Source organism: Myotis daubentonii, chromosome 7, assembly GCF_963259705.1.
Source record: "Myotis daubentonii chromosome 7, mMyoDau2.1, whole genome shotgun sequence".
Taxonomy (NCBI): Eukaryota; Metazoa; Chordata; class Mammalia; order Chiroptera; family Vespertilionidae; genus Myotis; species Myotis daubentonii.
In genome coordinates, this window is record NC_081846.1 from 56,557,852 (window position 1) to 56,578,873 (window position 21,022).

A 21,022-nucleotide genomic window follows, 5' to 3' on the forward strand; every position below is an offset into this window, starting at 1 on the left:
GCTATACATCAAAGCTGGGTTGTCATTATTAAAACCTGAAGTGGAAAAATATGTGATTTTTTCAGTATCTCAGCAGAAATGGAATAATGGATATCTCAAGGGACAATTTCAGCTTCAGTGCAAAAATAAGAGTGGGTGACTTCTATGAAGCCAGAGATGGACCGCAGGTATCCACTTTTTAAAAAGTATAGTCTTTGAACCAAAAAAGTAGTACCATAACCTTAATGAATTAAATTTCACTACACTCTGTTAGTTCATTGGTATAGCTGTACATACTTCTTTGTGGTAAATACTCAACACTCAAACTACTCAGTTTACTGTTTCAGTAGCAAGCAGCTTTGACATAATAGATGTCTTTTTCAAAACTTCTTATATAAACTTTTCCCTGTTTGTTAATTCTGTCAGTAATTTTACAGTTTATACAGGTATAAAAGTATCTGCATGTTCATGTGAAATATAGGAAAGTATTAGTTCCCTGGAAGGTAAACATTTTCTAAAAATTAATTTGAATAGGAAAAACATGTTATAAGTCACATCAAAAGAGGACAAATATGTCTTAGTTTTTGGAAGGATCTTACCATTTGCTTATGACATGCTACATGATCCATTTTCACAAGTTGGGTAATTTTGGGGATTAGGGGGTGCAGATTTGCTTAATATTAGGTAAGTAAAATCTCTGCTTATGCAAAATTTGAATTTTTAAATTAATTTAACACAGTTTTGTAGTGACAGCTCCCTTTGAGCTTGAGGGTTAAATATACAACCTCATTAATCAGAATGAAGAACCTACTACAGAGACTTCATTTCCTTTATTTTCTCTTTAATGTTTTGCCTTTTTTCATACTTGGATTCAGCTGCATATGCTTATTTTTCCCTTTATCCGTTCCATTGAAACAAATCTTGATTAAGGAGTGAGAAGACCTAGATTCTTGTTAATCTATGAAATGGTTTTGTGATTTCAAACAACAAAGTGTCCCCCTTTCCTTCTATTTTTTTTTATCTGCAAAATAGAGACTAATAATTTTACTTCTGCTTCATAGGATTATGTGAGGTTAAAATGATATCATATGCATAAAAATGTTTCAAAAGGTTAAAATGCTCAGCCAACTGAAGTTGGTATTTTTTTCCTTTTGGCCCATTATAGTGCACATACAGGATTTTTTTCTATTGTGGATAGGCAGACTTTTCCTTTCTACCTTACCCTCTAGTTTTCTAGTGATAGAAATAAAAAAGACCTTACTCATTCTGCAAGAGGTATATTTTGAGAGCTCAAAGGTTAAGGAAATTTTCCAAGATCACACAGCCTCAAACAGGCAGGACATAACTAGAACTCGAGGTTCCTAACAATGTTCTTTTGCATTCATTTTATAAGCTATTTTTTATTGTTCAATACTTTTTAAGGAACAAATTATGTTGAAATTGACATCTCTTTGCTGGTAATTATAAAATGCCAAAATCTATTTATCTGAGGTTTGTCTTCTTTATGAAAATATATTCTATATTTTTCTGTTTTAAATTTTAAAGAATTTACATTTCAGACTTACTCTGTCACCAGATTCTCAGAATTTTAGAACCACAGTGGTATTTTGCATACTACATATATAATGAATCGTTTTTTAGTCACAAAGCATTTTAGAAGGTAGTAATAACTTTACTTTTAAATTCTTTACATTTGTAATCTTTTGGTTTGTGTTATCAAATCCTTGGTTGTTTATGCCAAAGATAGCTTTATGGTTTTCAGATCAATAGGTTTTTGTTCTGAGAACAAAGCTAATTGTTGTTCAGTAATACATAATGGATTTTTAGTTTTGTATCAGTGATAATTAGACTTAATCTCTAAAGCCTCATTAGGCAGAGCAGACTGTTCTTTGACATCCATTCACTTTTTATTAAACATAATCAATATTTTCCAAATGCATATTGTCTTGCCGAGCGATCATTCCAATCAAGAAAATATGATGAATTACTAAATCCAGAATATGTTAAGCTGCCAACATTTCAGCAGACTGCAGAGGGAAAATAATAGCAATTTTGAGAGCACTTATCGCAGCTAAAAAATAAAATAAAAAAAAAAATAGTTGGAGCCCTAGCCGGGTAGTTCAGTTATTCAGAGCAACATCCCCATACACCAAGGTTGTGGGGTTGATCCCCATCAGGGTCCATACAAGAATCAACCAGTGAATGCATAATTAAGTGGAACAACAAATCGATGTTTCGCTCTCTTTCCTTTCTCTCTCTCTCCCTCCCTTCCACCTTCTCTCCTCTCTCTCTCTCTCTCTCTCTCTCTCTCTCTCTCTCTCTCTCTCTCTCTCTTCTCTCTCAAGTCAATCAATAAAAAAATAGTTGGATTCATTTTAGGATACTTTTAGAGAACAACAATAAAGGTAAGTAATTTAAAAAATGTTGATTTAATTAGAGATGCATACAGATGTAGAGCCATAGACATTTCATACCATACAACTATGGTATGATTAGTATATATAAGCATATAGTTAGTTAGAAATGTACATAATTATACAATGTTCTATGAACATGAACAAAGATTATATATTTTTGTTAGAGTAGCTATGATGTGTAATAATTTTGATTGGCTTACATTTTGTAAAAGATTTAAAATATAGTTTTGGACAAAGACAGTGTTGCCATGCAGTGATGATCTGCCTTTATACAAGTTGTATAAATGGCACAATGGCTATATACAGGGTGGAGCAAAAGTAGGTTTACAGTTTTGAGTATGTGAAACAGTTTATTCTTATATTATTTATTAATTACTGTATTATTTTCCTTATGAACAGCTGTAAACCTATTTTTGCCCCACTCTGTATAGATTGAAAAGCAAAACTATGTATATTGAAAGACTGGAATAAAATGCCTCAGAAGTTTAATGATGGTTGTAATGGTTGATGGTACAATAGATATTTTTCTTTCCTATGCTATTACATTTCATATTTTCCAAAATTTTCTTGTATTGCATATATAACATGAAAAACATTTTTTATTTAAAAAATAAATACTTCTATCCCTCATAATCCAATAAACGCTAATCTTTCAGTTTTCCAAAATCATGGAGATTGTAAACAATGATTTTAAATACTACTGCTATAGTTTTCCAAGCTCCCTATATTTCGGGCAGTGTTTGATAGCAAATGAAATGCTGTATTTGGAAATTCATTAGTATCCTTACTCTCCTAACGAAACATTTGCATTGAAAAATATAATTTGTCTGTAGTATTTTTTTATTTTAAAACATACCAAAAAACCCCACCAATATTTGTCCTATAACTTCTAATTTTATTTAAGGCATTTAAAAAATTACAACAGTGGTGTTTCGAAACTCTAATTTACAAATGAATTTTAGGAGATAATTTCTGCTAGATAGAAGATAATATCTGCAGTAGGGAAACATGGTTATTTTGTATAAGTTAATAATTTTGACACAATATATTTCTGAGCTTATGAAATAAATTTACATATATTTATTAGCAAAAATGTGTTGAAAATATTGGCTAACTTAGTATATAGTACAGTAATACTAGAGGTAGAGTATGAGAGCTCAAACTTATTGAAATTTAAGTAAAGTTATCATTAACTACATGACAACAATCTAATGATTACCTTTAAAAATTATAAAAAAGAAAAGCCTTTACATTCAAGTAAATAGATAAGATTGACCCAATAAATGGGGGAGGGTGGCTCTAATCTAGTCATTGTCAGTTTTATTTATTTCAGTCTACAAATGTGGTAAGGATTTGTAGAATCAGCTACTTGTCACTCTCTACTTATCCTTAGACAGCAAACACTTCCTACCAGTTTCTATAGAGACCAAGATTTTAGGAATGATAATTTTGATGGAACAAAATGAACTATAACTGTACTGGCTGGCTACCTGCTAACGAAAGGCTGTAAGATAAATAGATTTCTCACAGACTTCATCACATTATAATGAACTTGCTGAATCTAATTTTTATCCTTGTTTTCATTTTATTTTGTTTTTGAGTATCAGAATAATAGAAAGTAAGGTTGAGCTAGCTAGACACATTTTGGTTAATTACATAAATATGATACTTAGGTAAAAAGTTATTCACATTTTTATTACAAATATATGATGGCTTCAAAATAAATTGTTAATGACAAAGGTTACCTGAAGTATATGATAAAAATTTGTGAATTGTAGAGAAAAAAACATTTAAGCATAAATAAAACAATTATGTTTATTTTTTTCAACCAGGAAGTTCACAAGCATTGAGTTGTGAATATCTTCTGTGTTCAGGCTAAAATGCAAAGAAAAGGAAATACACAAAGAAGAAAGGAGTTAAAAGTAACTGAGAAAATGTTGCTTTTTCTATTCGAGAAGTTTTTTGTTTGTTTTTTTTTAAAAAGGTATTTCTTTTTAATGGCATAAGGCCATGAGAATAGAAAAATATCTATAAGTCTTACTGAAAGAGCCCCTTTTCTTTGTCACTACATCAGTAAATGTTTGTGGCAAATACTTAATATGCCAGGCATATTTTTTTCCAAATAAATTTTCCATAAAGGCATTTTCTGTAAAGAAAATTGTAAACACATTTCACTGTAGAAATAAACTTGAAAGCCTGCTTTAAGGGAAAATTAGTCTTCATACAGAAACTGAAGAGTACAAAAGCAAGAGAAATTATGATCACTGACTTAGAGGAGCTCATTGTTTGGAGAAATAATGCACTAAACACAATGCTGTCCAGATAAAATCAGAGTTTTGTTAATGGGGAATAAAGGAAGATTTCACAATAATGCAGGTAACACATGATTTTGGGCAAGGTTGTAATGCTGGTAATTATTTCAATAAATAAAGAATGAAAGATTGGACGTCAACAACCAGGGTTCTAATTCAACTCTGCTGTTAACTGTCACACCTAATACAACATAGCCGTGTGCACAGAGAGGCTCTGAGAACATGAGAGATCACTACCAGAAATCTAAAAGTCTGGAAATTCATGTCACTAATCTACCAGGTAGGATTTTTATGGCTAGGCACAGGCCCATAGTAGAAGGCCACATGTATGAATCCAAGTGTGGTGCTAAGGAACTATTTTTGAAAGTCATGACTATAAGATGGTAACCTACTGCAAGTAACTGGAAAGCACAGCCAGCATTGTGGAAGTAATTTCTCCACTGTTTTTTAGAGTTGACACCCATCTTTCAGCATACATAGCTGTTCTTACTGTTTCACATCTTTAAAGTGCTTTCAGTATCTGATATTAATAAACTATACGGTTAGAGTAAATTAGGAATCCTTAGTGCTATAAAGTTTATGTTATTTAAAACTCACTACTTGTCTTGGGCACCAGAAAGAAGTTAAAAATAAACTAAACTGTGAAATAGATGTAAGGAAATCCAACTAAATTTTTATTTTTCTCATGATACTAACTAATGTTTATCTGAAAATATGAATTGTTAAGTTCTGTCAAAAATATCTGATACCCTTGCTTTACTTAAACCCTAAGATTTTTCTTAGGGTAATTTTGTATCCTGTATCACTTTGAAAAACTGAAGTGCCTACTCTTCTAAATCTTAATTCCCTCCTCTATGATGTGAATTATATATATTATAGGAGGTCTTTAAGATCAATTTCCCTTTAGGTATAACATTATAAAAGTTTTTTTTTAATAAAGTGATTATTAGGAAGTAAAGGATTCTTAAAGCATACTTTCAAAGAGAAAAGTAGTAAAAAATATTAACTTTGTTTTCTTGAGCCACGGTTAAGTGTACTGAAAAATATTTAGCCAAAAACTAGTTGATGAAAACCATCAATTCACTAAATTACTAACAAACCTAGAATTATCAGACCAAAAACCTTAGCCCAGATTAAATGCACTCATCAGATCTGTTTCACTGGGATATGTATGGGGCCCAATCCAGGAAAATATGAATAAAGTTCATCCATTCACTTATATAACATTGAGCATATGAGAAGCAGTAGGCATCTCAAATGTTAACATGAGAAACTGATACTTAGTGGCCCAGGACTACAAATCCAAGGAAAATTGCTGCAGCAAAATCTTGGTGATACTAAAACTTAAACAAATAAAAATCTTGGGTAATTTAGCAAATAGATCATTCAGTGAACTGGCTTTTGGTGGACTGGTTTACTTCATTTACTCACTGCACTCTCCCCAAAATAAATTCTTTAAAGCTTATTTAGTTTTTAAAGCATGTAAGACGAAGAGCAATAAATGTATCTACCAGTTTTCTCAGGTATTTCTCCATGTTGGATCTTAACTTTGTTCAGCCAGGAAACCTCACTATCATGTCTTTTCCCACACTGCCTAGAGACCGCTCCAAACTCTTTTGGTCTCCCTTTAGGCTTTCCTCCTTCACACCCCGGCAGTCCTCTCTCTCTCGAAAAAGACTGATGTATTTGCTTTCCTTTCTAGCTCTAAGTCTCAGGCCCTAATCCAGACCATCATTATTGTGTAAGTGGTCAATTGAGACACCTTTCTGTTCCAGCCTCTAAACTCCTCTTTAAATTCATTACATCTCAGGGTGTGGACCTTGAATCACCTGCATTAGAACAGCTTGAGCCAAAGGTCCTCGTTAAGAATGTCAGTCTTCTGGGGGGAGGACTTGCTTTAGTTTACTTTTAAAAAATGTTATGCCTTGTACAGAGTAGGTGCCTCAGCAAATGTTTACGTAATGGAAACTATTTCTATAATATAGTCTTTTAGTATACTTTTGGAATGCATTACTGTGTACAGTATATAGTGTACTTATATAATTATTTACTTTAATTATTTTTAATCTTATAAAATAAAATGTAAACCCTCTTTTTCCTTCTCTTACTTTGTAATATTTATAGAACTGTGCGTGTTATTGCTAAAGTTAAATTACTAACTCTTGAAAGCAGAGTTATAATGGTGTAATAGACTTAATCTGTCACCATGTCCATAATGTTGATCATCTATTTTCTTTTTATTCATATCTTTTATTTATTTTTTATATTAATTTTTATTTTTTTATTGCTTAAAAATATTATAAAGGGTATTACATATGTGTCCATTTTATCCCCCCGCCCTAGACAGTCCCCTAGCCTCCCCTATTATTCATATCTTTTAAATATTAGTCAAGAAAGATTATTTTCAGGAACCATTTGCTATCTTATTCTTAGAAATTAAGAAAAAATTAACTATTTTCATGCATAATTTTTGATTGACAAAATGCTTATAGAAAATTAATCAAATGATGTAAATTGTATTTGCCTTTCTCAGGGAAATTTTATTGAGAAAAATACTTTTTAAAAAATACTCACAACTATTTTGGCTACTCAGTGAATTAAAGCTAAGATAACTTCTGATTTTTCTAACAATCCATTTCTCATTTTCTAAAATCTTGGAGTCAGATGATATTACATGTAGCCCAACATGTGCAATACTCTTAGAAAATAATTACTTTCTAAATGCCAAGGGCAAAATGTAAATGATAGTGTTCCTATATTTCTCTGGTAAGTTTTGGGCCCAAAATATTCTATTCCTGTTTTGACACAGGTATGTTTTCCTTGATGAACAAAAACATAACTAAAAATTGTAACTGGATAAAAAAAGATAGGTTGATTGAACCCTTTAAATCTTGGCTAAAAGTTTGTTTTTTATTAATAAGATACTTTAAAAACTGAATGTGATTCCGTGACAGACTCTCTCTCTGCTACTCCCAGTGCCACAGATGTCACTTTTATATTTCTCAGTTTATGTGATGCATGCTGTGTTGGTGCCTGAGAGCGGAATAGAAAAATGAAAACCTAAACTAATCAAAAGCTTCCCATATTGATGAACATAAAATTGTCTTGATGGCTTCCTTCTTAGTGGTTTATGGCCTAAATATACAGTTAGTTTAACTATTGTTCCTATTGGCTTCCTTTGAAATCTCAGCAAAAAACACTTATTTTCCTCAGCATTAATTTTAAAAATTATTTTTGACATGGGAATTACTGAAAAGAATTAGTATAGTTATTACTTTTAACCTGTAGATATGGACTATATGCCTGAAAGGTTTTTTCTGACACAATTCTGTCTTGACATAATCTTGGCTGTGCTTTCATGTCTGAATATCGTGATCAGATACTAAGTATAAGAACATGTTTGTAACATCAGTGCGGTACATGTAGTGGTCAGGAACAAGGTTTTAGAGTGAGACAGTCTTGGGTTTGGATCACAGTTCTGTTCCTTATTGCCTCTATTCCTCAGGAAATTATTTAACCTCACTGGGCCTGAATTCCTTCAGTTATACTGTAGGAACAACCAAAACCACTTTGTTAGGTAGAGCTGGTGTGAAGATGAAAGTATATTATGTATTCACAATGAATGAAATAAAGCACCCTGCTTGGAATGTAGGTGTAGCTGAATTCGGCTATGGCAGCAGGAGTATTATTTGTGTCTTTAGTACCCATTTAATGAGATAGGCATAGACACCTTGCCCTAGGTTAGGAATCATAGCATAAAGTAGAACCTGAGAACTTTTGGTTGGTTGTAGTTGCAGAATTACCCACAGAGGTTCAAGTTAAATTGTTTTAAGCTAGATTCTTGTAAGAAAAAAGAACATTTATAAAATTTCCTTAATTTTCACACTAAATGCGTTATCTCTAAAAAAAATAAGTAAGAAACAGAATACTAAAACAATTTCTTCAAAGGATTATTTTTAAAGGATGCCTTTTCAATATATGAGCATATTACTTTGGACATATTGCTATGAGTTAGAAAACATAAAATTGTACTTGTTTTGATTGACATACGGAGGATAATGGAAACTAGACTCAGATTGTATCTATACACTGAGCAGGAATATTTCTGTAATACACTAGCATGATGCTGTTATATGTATTTCTGTCAGGAAACTTATAATTAGAAATCTCAAATAGACACAAAAGTAGACAGAATAATATATACCATGTACCCATCATCAGCTTTAGAAACTATCACATGGCTAATATTGTTTAACATATACCCCCATCTGCTTCACCTCTTCCATAATTTGTTGAACAAATCTTATATGTCTTATTTCATCTGTAAATATTTCAATTTATTTATATAAAAGATAGGGACTCTTGTAACCTACAAGAGTAATCTACAAGAGTATCGCAGTACCATTATCACATTTTAAAATAATAATTTCTTAATATCTTCAAATATCAGTCCTTATTCAAATTTTCAGTTGCCCCATAACTGTTATAATTTTCTGACCACTTTGTCTGTTTGAATCAGGTTCTAGATAAGGTCCACACTTATCTTTGGGATTTTTTAATACATATTGTGAGGCTCCTTATAGTCTGTTTACTTCTTGAAATTTATTGAAGAAAATGGGTAATTTGTAATTTCCTATAGACTGGATTTTGCTATGTAATTTAACATACACTTCTCACCCTGTTTCCTGTGAAATTATAGTCATTAAATCTAGAGGCTTAATCAAATCTAGTTTTGATTTTTTTGGTAAGACTAATATAGAGGGGTGATGGTGTGAACCTCTATCAGGAAGCTGATGTCTATCTGGTTGTCTCTTTTGGGTGATTGGCAGACATGCAAGTTCAATGCTTAGATCCATTAATTCATCAGACATTGCAAAATGCAGATATTTTATCTCTTGCATTTCTTCTTGATTTATTAGCTATAAGATTTCTCTAAAGAGATACTTTTATCTGTTGTTGAAATAGCCTAGTGTTTGGCTGTACTAATAACCCATGAGAACAATCCATAAGATGTCATCGCACAACTGGTATTTTTAATTATCTGCCAACGTGATGGTCATTATAATTCAGAAATGGTGATTAAGGTATATATCTCTATTTATATAATTTTTGTTTATATAGATATAGTTCTCTTTAGGTATTTAAAGTTAGCATACAAAAGATATGCCAAAGAACAAATATAAACATAAATTTAATTTTAAAAATACAATTCTTAAGGATTGTACCTGCTTTATACATTTCAAAATGCCTGTAAATTTACCTAGAATTTTCTGGCTTATTGAACACTTGTGTCTATTTTTTAACACTACTTCTCTAAAATGTTCATTAAAAGGGAATGCAATGGTGTCTTTTAAAAGAAGAGGATGTCATTCCTCGCATCAGAGCAATGGAGGGCCGTAGAGGAAGACCGCCAAATCCAGAGAGACAGAGGGCAAGAGAGGAGTCCAGGATGAGACGTCGGAAGGGCCGGCCTCCGAATGTTGGCGGTGCTGAATTTCTAGATAACACAGATGCCAAATTGCTAAGAAAACTGCAAGCTCAAGGTAAAAGGCATAATGTATCTGACATTGCAATTCTCATACTGAAAAGTACGTTTCATCCGTTTTTGACTTAATGATTTGACGTTGCTCTCAATTTCTAAAATATAGATATTTGTGTTAAAATAAAGGGAAAATTAAGAGTCCCACTGGTAACTGGAGTTCTTTGATTAGGTAAGCTCCTTTCAAGAGCCACACTCATAAACTCATCCTACCCTGTGTGTTTAGAATTACAAAGGTGGGTGATAAGCTTTTAAAGCTCACACAGAAAGGGAATCAACCAGCACTTGGCACACACCTCAGGGTTGTGCCAACCTTCTGGAATTCTCATGTTAACAGCTCCCGATTCCTTGAGGTGGTACAAGGGAATAACCAAAATATGTGGATCTGTGCAGTAAATTTTCAATCAGAGAACTCCAATTGCTGGTGAGTAACCCCAGGCTCTTAGTTTGGGTTCCTCTGCAGTTTGGATATATTACATAATTTCAAAATGCCCATCTAATATATTTAAATCAGAATGTATTCATTTTAAGATAAACGAAAATGATCATTTATTGAGCACAAAGTGCTCATAATAATCTCAAATGTATTTATGATTTTAAATCATACATAAATTATCAACATGAACATCTCCTGTTATATCTGATACAGAGAATGCTGACTAAAGTAATTCTGCTATGAGTTTGAGTTACGGGTTACAAATATGAAGCCTCTTAAGACTGTTTGAATGTATATAAATATATGTGTTGGTATCTTGTGTTCACAAGCATCCTATCTAATAAAAGAGAAACATGGTAATTAGCCGTACATCCACTACCCTTCCCATTGGCTAATCAGGGCGATATGCAAATTAACTGCCAACCAAGATGGCGGTTAATTTGCATAGTAGGCGCAATGCTGGGAGGCGAAAGGGGAAGGAGGGAAGAAGCCACCTGCCGCTGACTGCAATTGGAAACCCATGTGGCAGCCAAGAGCCAGAGAACCCAGCTGCCTTTGCTTGGAGAAGCCAGGCCGCCTTTGCCGGCTTCTGTGATAGGAGAACCTGGCTACCTTTGCCGGCCCTGGGCCAGTAATCAGAGAAGCTGGGTGGGGCAGGGAAGAGGCGGATGTCTGCCTCTTCCCTGCCCTGCCTGGCTTCTCAGATCACTGATCACCAGTGATGGGAGAACACCCAGAGGTGGGGCCAGAGGCCAGGCTGCATAGCTGCCTGGGGACACCATCTGGACCCCAGGGGCGAGCAGCCAGGCCCCAGCAGGAGACCCAGAAGGTGACCCAGGCGCTGGGGCTGCGTTGCTTCTGGGGCACGCGATCCAGGTGATGCAGCCAGGCCCCAGCAGGAGACCCAGCAGGAGACCCAGGCGCCCGGGCTGCGTTGCCGCTCGGGCACACGATCCGGTGACTGGGCTGAGGAGACCCAGAAGAAACCCAGGGGCCTCCCAAGAGGAGAGTCCCCATGGTCAGATGGCATGGTGTCGGGACAGGAATAAAGACCCGAGGTGACTCAGATGCCTGGCCACAGGGTTAGACCAGCCAGCAGGGCCTTTCGATTGGGACTGGGGTCGGGTGGGGCGAGGGAGGCAAGCCGGAAATAGAGAACTACAACTCCCAGGAGGCTTAGCAGCCGGGCCTGGGTGCCTGGCTGTGAAATCGGATGGGCTGTAGTTTCGCAAGCCACTTTAAACTAGAGGCTTGCAAGGTTGGAAGTTCTGCGCCAGGAGCCAGGGAGAAATGGAGCTGGAGCAGAGAGAAGGGTCCATGGCAGCTGTGGGCTTTGAGGAGTTCTCAGCACCTCCTGGCTGGGAGCTGGCGCTGCCTCTGCTGAAGGTGGTCACATCCTGGAGAGCGAGCTTGAGACCGAAGTGGAGTTCGTGTCTGGGGGTCTGGGCAGCTCCAGCCTCCAGGAGTGAGACAAGAGGAGGAGGCAGCCTGAGGCCGGCAACGGCAGTGCCAAGGGGAACTCAATGGCAGGAAATACCAGGCGCTGGATCGGCACTGCAGGGAGATCGAGCAGGCGAAGGAGCGGGTCCTGAACAGGCTCCATCACATATAGAGAATAACACAGAGACTCCAGCAAGAGTGGAGGTTCCTCATGAAGGTGCTGGACTCCTACGGCGACAACTACCGGGCCAGCCAGTTCACCATCTTACTGGAGGACGAGGGCAGCCAGGGCACAGATGCCCCCACCCCAGGCAACGCTGAGAACGAGCCTCCAAAGAAAGAGGGGCTGTCCCCACCCAGGAGGATGCCAGCGCCCACAGAAGCCAGCAGCCCGGCCCCTGGCAAGGGGCCCAGCGTTTGGAAGAGTCGTCGAGTGCCACCGGAAGGGGGCCGGGTGGGAGTCCCGCTGACTCCGGAGCTGGCCCCTGTGCAGATAAAGGTGGAGGAAGACTTTGGCTTCAAAGTGGTCGAGGCTCTGGACTCAAGTTGGGTTTCTCGGGGGCCAGACAAGTAGCTGCCCTACCCCACCCTAGCCAGCTCCCCCTTTGACTGACCCCCCAATAAACGGACCCCATGCTCTCCTCGGCAAAAAAAAAGCTTATAGAGGCATGCTTATAGGATCAAATAGTATAAATATAGATGTAACAGGACAATAAAAAGAGAACCTGGCTATGATGATCACCTGAACGCTGACTCTGTGTCATTCCTTCTTCGCCAACTCCATCCACACCTTTGGGAACCCCTGGACCTGCTGAGGCAGGACCCCAACATTCCTCTTCTTATAAGGACTTCAGTGAGATGGGCTAAGGGTCCCACTGGAACTGCCTCAATTTAATGTAATCCCCTCTTTAAAGATCTTATCTCTATATACAGGTACATTCTGAGGTTCTGGGGATTAGGATTTTAACATACATTTTGTTGATTACCCAAATCAGCCCTTAACAACCAGCATGTTTCAGAAAGTAGATTCCTACAGAGTTATTTACCAAACGTTCAGAAGTATTTTTAAAAGAGCTAAGCCCCTCGCCCACTGCGCGGGCATCCTCCCGGAGAAGAGCAAAGGCCTGGGTTCCGGGCACCAGAGGAAAACTGGTGCCAGCAGCCAGGGGAAGGGGCCCCCAAGGGGCCCCAGATTGTGAGAGGGCACAGGCCGGGCTGAGGGACCCACCCGAGTGCACAAATTTTTGTGCACCGGGCCTCTAGTCCTATATAATAAAAGGCTAATATGCAAATCAACCGAACAGCAGAACGACCAGTCATTATGACGTGCACTGACCACCAAGGGCCAGACACTCAACACAAGAGCTGCCCCTTGGTGGTCAGTGCACTCCCACAGGGGGAGCGCCGCTCAGCCAGAAGCCAGGCTGACGACTGGTGAGGGCAGTGGTGGTGGCAGGAGCCTCTCCCGCTTTTGTGGTAGCGCTAAGGATATCCAACTGATGGCTTTGGCCCACTTCCTATGGGCTCCCCCAAGGGCTCCTGGAGTGTGAGAGGGCACAGGCTGGGGTGAGGGACCCCCCGCTGAGTGCACGAATTTCATGCACCAGGCCGCTAGTGTGTATATATATATATATATATATATATATATATATATATATATATATATACATATATATATATATATGTCATATATATGTCATATATATCATATATGCATAAATGTCAATGTAAAATAAAGGTTTAATTATAAAATTGACAAAAAAGACTAACAGGATTTTACTACTTCTATGTTTTTTTGTTTTGTTTATTTCTAGAGAAAAAGCCTGATTTATTTCTATTTATTATAAACAACATCATAATATTGACTTCTTTTTTGGCTGCTTTGTTTTTATTATAAATCTCTCAAATTAGTGTTTTGAGTTTTTTGTGATATATTCTCAAAAGTGGAATTGCTGGGTCATAAGGCAGTTCCATTTTTAATTTTTTGAGGTAACATACTGCTTTACACAGTGGCTGCACCAATCTGCATTCACACCAACAGTGCCCAAATACAACAGTGATCTTGAGAAAGAAGAACAAAGTTGGAATAATTAAACAAAAAAAAAGAAGAAAAAGAAAATCAAGCTACTTGATACCAAACTATACTACAAGGACATACTAATTAAAACAACATGCTACTAGCATAAAAGCAGACATATAGATCAATGGAACAAAATAGCCTAAAAATAAATGCACACCTTTTATAGTTAATTAATATTTGACAAAGACGAAAACATACAGTGGCTAAAAGTAGTCTATTCAATAAATGGTGTTGGGCCCTTGCCAGTGTTTCCCAGGGGTTAGAGCATCAGCCCATGGACCAAAGGGTCATGGATTTGATTCCCAGTCAAGGGCACATACCTCAGTTACAGGTTTGATCCCTAGCCTCAGTCAGGGCATGTGCAGAAGACAACAAATCGATGTCTCTCACATCAATGTCTCTCTCTCTCTCTCTTTCTCTCTCTCTCTCCCTCCCCTTTCTTCCCTCCCTTCCACTTTCCCTAAAAATCAATGAAAAAAATAGATGATGTTGGAAAAATATATAGGTTTCTTAAAACTTCATCTGTGACATAGTTTAAAACAATGTCTAATGTAAAGTATTTTCTGAAATGATTTTTGGTGTTATGGTAAACCACTTTATAGTTAGAAGTATTCCAACCAACTTTGCTGGCAAAGAAAGCATGACATTACATGTTTTCTGTATCAGTTACCTATTGCCACAATAATTCTGGGAAAGAACCAACCACAACACATCAGTGGTGTATACCACTGAGCATGACATGTGCAGATGAAATCAGCTTGAGATGCATAAGGAGGCACTGCTGATCTTGGCTGTTCTTGTTCAGATGTTGGCAGTCAGCTGGCTCCATGTATCTCAACCCCCAGCAGACTAGCCCGAACATATCCTCACTCGAAAGGACAAGGCACAGAGTAAGAGTAGAAAGAGTACAAGTACAAGTACACTTTTCAAACCTCTTTCATCACAACTGCTAACATCCTGTTGGCCAAAGAAGATCACATGACTGAACTCAGAATCAAGGGACAAGAAAATACATTGCACGTCTTGATGAGAGCAGCTGCAGAGTCACATTGCAAATGACATGGATAGAGGGAGGAATGAAGAACTGGGAACACTGTTATGCCCTGTCGATTCTAGTCATACTAGTACATTTATCCTTAAAAATTATGAGAACTAAGTTAGTTGTCCTTTACTCTATACTTTTTTTTTTTTTTAGGAGATTTAGTCTCTCTCCTTCATTAATGAAAATTTCATTGGATTCAGAAACTTTACCATTTATATAGCTGAAGTGTTAAGTTTGGGGTGACATTATGTTTGGGTTTTTTTGGGGTTCTTTTTCATTTTTATACATTTTGTTATTTTTAAGACTGAAGCTAAATCAAGTTTTTTTGCAGTTACTTTTCTACTAAGTGGCAATTAGATGAAATGTGAAAAGAAATGTGCTTAGATTATTCTCTGTGATGAGAATGAAGAGAAGCATCATTTTTGGGTAGTTTCATATACGGGATCATATTTGATGAAATAGATTGGCAATTTCTAAGGGAAATGAACATGACATTTTCTGCCACACAATTCTCCTACTTCATTTCTAATCTTAGGCAGTTTTCTTTAAAAAGTGTGTCCTTCCTGATGATACCAATTTCACAAAGTTTTTAGGTTGTTTTTAGATGGCAGTTATGTAAAGTTGTTAATGATACTCTTTAAAATTTTGTATTTTTCAGAAATAGCCAGGCAAGCAGCACAAATAAAGCTTTTGAGAAAACTTCAAAAGCAGGAACAGGCTCGGGTTGCCAAAGAAGCTAAAAAACAACAAGGTGGGTGATTTAAATAATAGCATAAACTTTAAGCATAAATATTGGATAATTCATGAAAGACACCTCTTCTTCATTCCTTTTCTGATGGTATCTGTGCTTTGGTTTTTCATCATAGCAATAATGGCTGCTGAGGAGAAGCGAAAGCAAAAAGAACAGATAAAGATTATGAAACAACAGGTAAGTTTACACATTGGAACTAATGTTAAAACCCAGGTGTTATTTTAGGGATCTATTTGTATATGTAATACTTACCATAAGTATTTCATATAAAAATAGTATAAGTATTTCTTTTTTTTTTTTTTTACTTTTTATTTTTTGTTTTTTATTTTTCTTAAATATATTTTATTGATTTTTTACAGAGAGGAAGGGAGAGAGACAGAGAGTTAGAAACATCGATGAGAGAGAAACATCGATCAGCTGCCTCCTGCACATCTCCCACCGGGGATGTGCCCGCAACCCAGGTACATGCCCTTGACCGGAATCGAACCCGGGACCTTTCAGTCCGCAAGCCGACGCTCTATCCACTGAGCCAAACCGGTTCCGGCAAAATAGTATAAGTATTTCTATAAGTATTCACTAGTATTTCTTATTAATGCTGTATATCTTATTTAGAAAGCTTTCCTTTTCATTATTTAAAATTCACCTAATTTTTAAACCATGTCTCCTACTTCCAAGTTGTCTAAAAAGTGATCACCAAACATAAATTTTTGTAAGTACTTTTAATATCCTGATAGAACTTGAATGTAAGTTGGCATCTAGAACAACTATCAAAGTTTTAAAATTAGTGTATCAATAATGAAGGGTAGTGCTTAAATGTTCAAATTTTCATAACAAAAGCTTGTTCTAAAATATGTAAAGTACTAGTAAAAAATTAAATTAAAGTTATATAGAATAAGATTTGCCTCATTGCTTCTTAATGTTAAAAATGAAAATATAAATTACTATTGCAAAAAAAATAAAGAGAGCATTATTTCACCATATGTAGCATTCTTTTGTACATTATAATATCCTTCCCTTATCTAGTTTTCAAAATTAAGTATCAATAGACGAAGTAATTTTTAAATTCATATAGGAAAAGCATTGCCTTGATAAGACATTCGACTTCATTTAAGATGGGAATATGTGAACTACTCTTCCATCTCTTACATACTCACCTAACCATTAAAGCAGAAAGGAAATTGGGAGAGACTCCTATTCCTTCAAAATTTTTAAACAGCAAGTAGTTATTTTTGAGTATGAAATGAAGTCAATTGTGTTGTATAAGTAGCTGCAAAATAAATGTCTTGGGTTGGATTTGATGTGGTTATCTTTTAAGTTTCATTCCAGCATTTAGTTAAGCAGTATGATTAGAGAGAGTTGATCTAGAATTGGGATTCAGAATTAAGAGTTTGTATTTAGGCAGCCTAGAGTTGAAGATGGGCTCTGCTACTTAAGAATATTGCTCCAGGCTAGTGTAGCTCAGTGGTTTAGCATCTACCTTTGAACCAGGAGGTCATTGGTTTGATTCCTGGTCAGGGCACATGCCCTGGTTGCGGACTCCATCCCCAATAGGGGGGAGAAATCAGTAAAAAAATATTTAAAAATAAAAAAGGGTTTTGTGACCCTTAAGTGAATTAATAAACCTCTAAGTCTATCTCCTCAATTATGACAAAAAATAACTGCATTATCTAAAGATCAAATGAGATAATGAGTGAAAAGTGCCTACCACAGTACCTGGCACAAAGCAAATGCTCACTTTTTAAAAGATAGGTATAAAACCCAAATTGTATGGTACATTCATTCTTTTACTGTAATTAAAAGTAGTCCATTGTAAACTCAAATTCCTTCCTTTGTTTGTTAATTGTTTCTGCCAAAGAGACTATAAGTTTTAATATTTACTGCCTATTACACATATATAATTAAGTTTACATCTCATTTTAAAGTGAAATATGCTTGTTTCTGGTACACATTTTAATAGCTTATCCTATATCCTAATGGCTAGAGACCCATCAAATCTCATCAGCACTTAAATTCAGCTTTGTAATCCTAAAGTCTTGAAGTGGCTACAACCAACAAATACATAGCTTTTCCTGCTTATCAAAAAGGCATTGAGTTCCAAGTTTCCAGAAACATTAATATAAATGAGCTGGTCTTAGATATTCATCAAGATATTTATCTGAGGCCAGTTTCAGAATACCATCTGACTACTCCTTATTGCCAACAAAATGAATCAAACTATAGCTTAGTCAGTTACCTATTGCCTATTTTATTAAAAAAAATTTTTTTATTGATTTCAGAAAGGAAGGCAGAGGGAGAGAGACAGAAACATCAATGATGAGAGGGAACCATCAATCAGCTGCCTCCTGCATCCCCCCCTACTTGGAATTGAGCCTATAACCCGAGCATGTACCTGTCCAGGAATCAAACAATGACCTCCTGGTTCATAGGTCGACACTCAACCCCAGAGCCACACCAGCAGGGCCATATTGCTTATTTTAAAGTCAGCATTTGATCTAGAATAAATAGTGCCATGTGCTTCTTATCCTCTGGATTATTTTTTCTACCTAGTACAGTGGTTCTCAACCTGTGGGTCGCGACCCCTTTGGGGTCGAATGACGCTTTCACAGGGGTCGCCTAAGACCATTGGAAAACACATATATAATTACAAATTGTTTTTGTGATTAATCACTATGCTTTAATTATGCTCAATTTGTAACAATGAAAATACATCCTGCATATCAGATATTTACATTATGATTCATAACAGTAGCAAAATTACAGATATGAAGTAGCAACGAAAATAATTTATTGTTGGGGGTCACCACAACATGAGTAATTATTATTACTAGTTATAATAATGAAAATAATGTTTCTCCCTTCTAATGCTAATAACAGCAATGCCAAATATATGTACCTGTAAATAAATCACTAGGACAGTTAAGATAAAGCTCTAGACTAAATGAACTAACCCCAAGATGCCATACCTATCTCTGTTCATAAGAGAACAATTAATGACTTTTGCTGTCATGAGAAGATACCACCTTTATAACCTAATGATTGACAAAAGCAGAAAAATTAAATCAAGCATATGCTTTACTTAGGTCTCAAGTTCTAATTTAAATAAATACTTCAAATATGGATTAAGTCCAACCTTATCTACAACTTGGAAATGAAACAAAAGATACACTAGAGTTTTTATTTTTGGCAAGTTATAATTAGTATTCAAAACTATGATAGGACCTCCAACAGCAAAATCATAGAATGTGATTAAGTCTTCTTATATCAGAATAGTAATTTCAGAAGTCTCATTATCCTGTGGTATACTCCTATAGGGAATCAATAGCATCAGTTTGCAAAAAGGAAATGTTTAAAAACATATTAAAGTATAGCTTCAGTAGGTAAATTAGCATCTGAATATTGGAATAGGTACTGTAATATACAGCAGTATAAAATGTATTGGTTCTGGAAATCCTAGGACAGATGCAATTGGCAAGTAGGAAAATGTGGATTTTTAAAAAAAAACAACTATGTATTCTCATCATTGCCAATTTGAGTTTAAAGGAGTTTGTGAACATGAAATTGTTAATGATGTGCTTTAAGAGTATGAGATTTTTTTTCAATTCAAACTGTAAAGTTCTTCTGAGAATTTCAGTGAACACTAAATTCTAAACCGTAAATTTAGACACTGTGACTGCCAATTATTCATATGAATCTTTCCTTAGAATATAAAATTGTAATTAATCCATTTTTAAGTAATGTTCTGAATTTGGCTTATTGTGATAGTTAAAAACAATGTCATCGTGGTATTTACCATGTGAAATAAGAAATTACACTGTGGAAATTGTTGTTAATAATAATCTATTGCAATTGTGTGGCACTGTCTCTTTTTTTAAAAGCATTTTAATGATGATACACAGAGAAGGTGCAAGCGACTCTCCTTATTGTAGATGAGAGTAGTTATTTGCCCAAGATCATGCAATGAATGACAGTAGCAGAACTAGCCTAGGTTTTCTGATTCCTGATACACTTTTTTTTTTCTACCATTCTCTCCTGTATTTATTTCAAAGTAAGTATTATTTGTAATTGAAAATATTTATTAAGGAGATCCACAGGTTAAATGAGTCTAATTAGCTTGGTTTACCTTGTTTCTATATACTTACTTAGCACTTGTATTTTATAAATTGTTTTGAGAAATTTTACAGCATCACATTAATTTTTCATGAACATAACATATATATAATGTTAAACTAAATAATTAAATGTTATAGCTACCATGGTAACCTTTGGTAATTCTGTACTTATATCTTAAATTATTTCATTCCACTTTAAAGTATTTCAACTAGATATTTAGTTCACTTTATTATCTTCAATTATCATATTTTTTCCTACAGGAAAAAATTAAGAGAATACAACAAATCAGAATGGAAAAAGAACTCCGAGCCCAGCAAATTTTAGAGGTAGTATTCTTAAATTTGATATAATTAAAGTAATATAGTCATATAGTTTAAAGTCTGCAAAAACAAAAATTTTACATATAAGTTCTCTTACTCATATTAATATATTCATCAGAAATTCTCTTTAAACGTAATGTAATAGTAAAACTTTATCTGAACCTTATTTAGCAAGCTCATTTTATCCTAGCAATGAAAACTGAGAAAACATAAAAAGAGAAAACCTCTGGACAGCTAATATCATTGTCATGAAGATCATGGGTGAAAACTCATGTTCTTTACTTTTGAAAAAAATCATCAAGACTTATAGTCAGATGTTTTCTTTTAATTTAGAAATAAAACATTAGAAAAGTAAAAATAAATTTTAAATGTTTAACCAGCTTAGTTTTCTGGTTTCTAATATATCCCTCTTTCCCACAAGCTGATAGGAATAGAGGACCTGTTTGGCATCAGCAAAAGCAATAGCCAAAAGATAGCAAGGGAAAACAAAGAAAAACTCCAAACAGCATATCTAAAGGCCTAGTAACAGTCTAATCTTTTAGTTGAATAGCAAGCAATTTTCAACAGTTTAATAGTTGAAAGACATTACTCTATCA

At 35.4% G+C, this 21,022-nt stretch overlaps 1 protein-coding gene across 26 annotated transcripts in view; it reads left to right on the forward strand.

The window, feature by feature from the left end:
• Positions 1-21,022, forward strand: part of BAZ2B (bromodomain adjacent to zinc finger domain 2B) — a 330,698-nt gene that overhangs the window by 252,491 nt on the left and 57,185 nt on the right. For 20 of the 26 annotated variants that reach the window (XM_059704304.1, XM_059704307.1, XM_059704303.1 and 17 more), the window contains 5 exons: positions 66-167; positions 10,041-10,251; positions 15,904-15,996; positions 16,112-16,173; positions 20,367-20,432. In XM_059704304.1, the coding sequence (XP_059560287.1) occupies positions 66-167; positions 10,041-10,251; positions 15,904-15,996; positions 16,112-16,173; positions 20,367-20,432 (534 nt within the window). The remainder of the gene's footprint in view (positions 1-65; positions 168-10,040; positions 10,252-15,903; positions 15,997-16,111; positions 16,174-20,366; positions 20,433-21,022) is intronic. The other 6 variants (XM_059704314.1, XM_059704316.1, XM_059704322.1 and 3 more) reach the window with 1 other exon arrangement.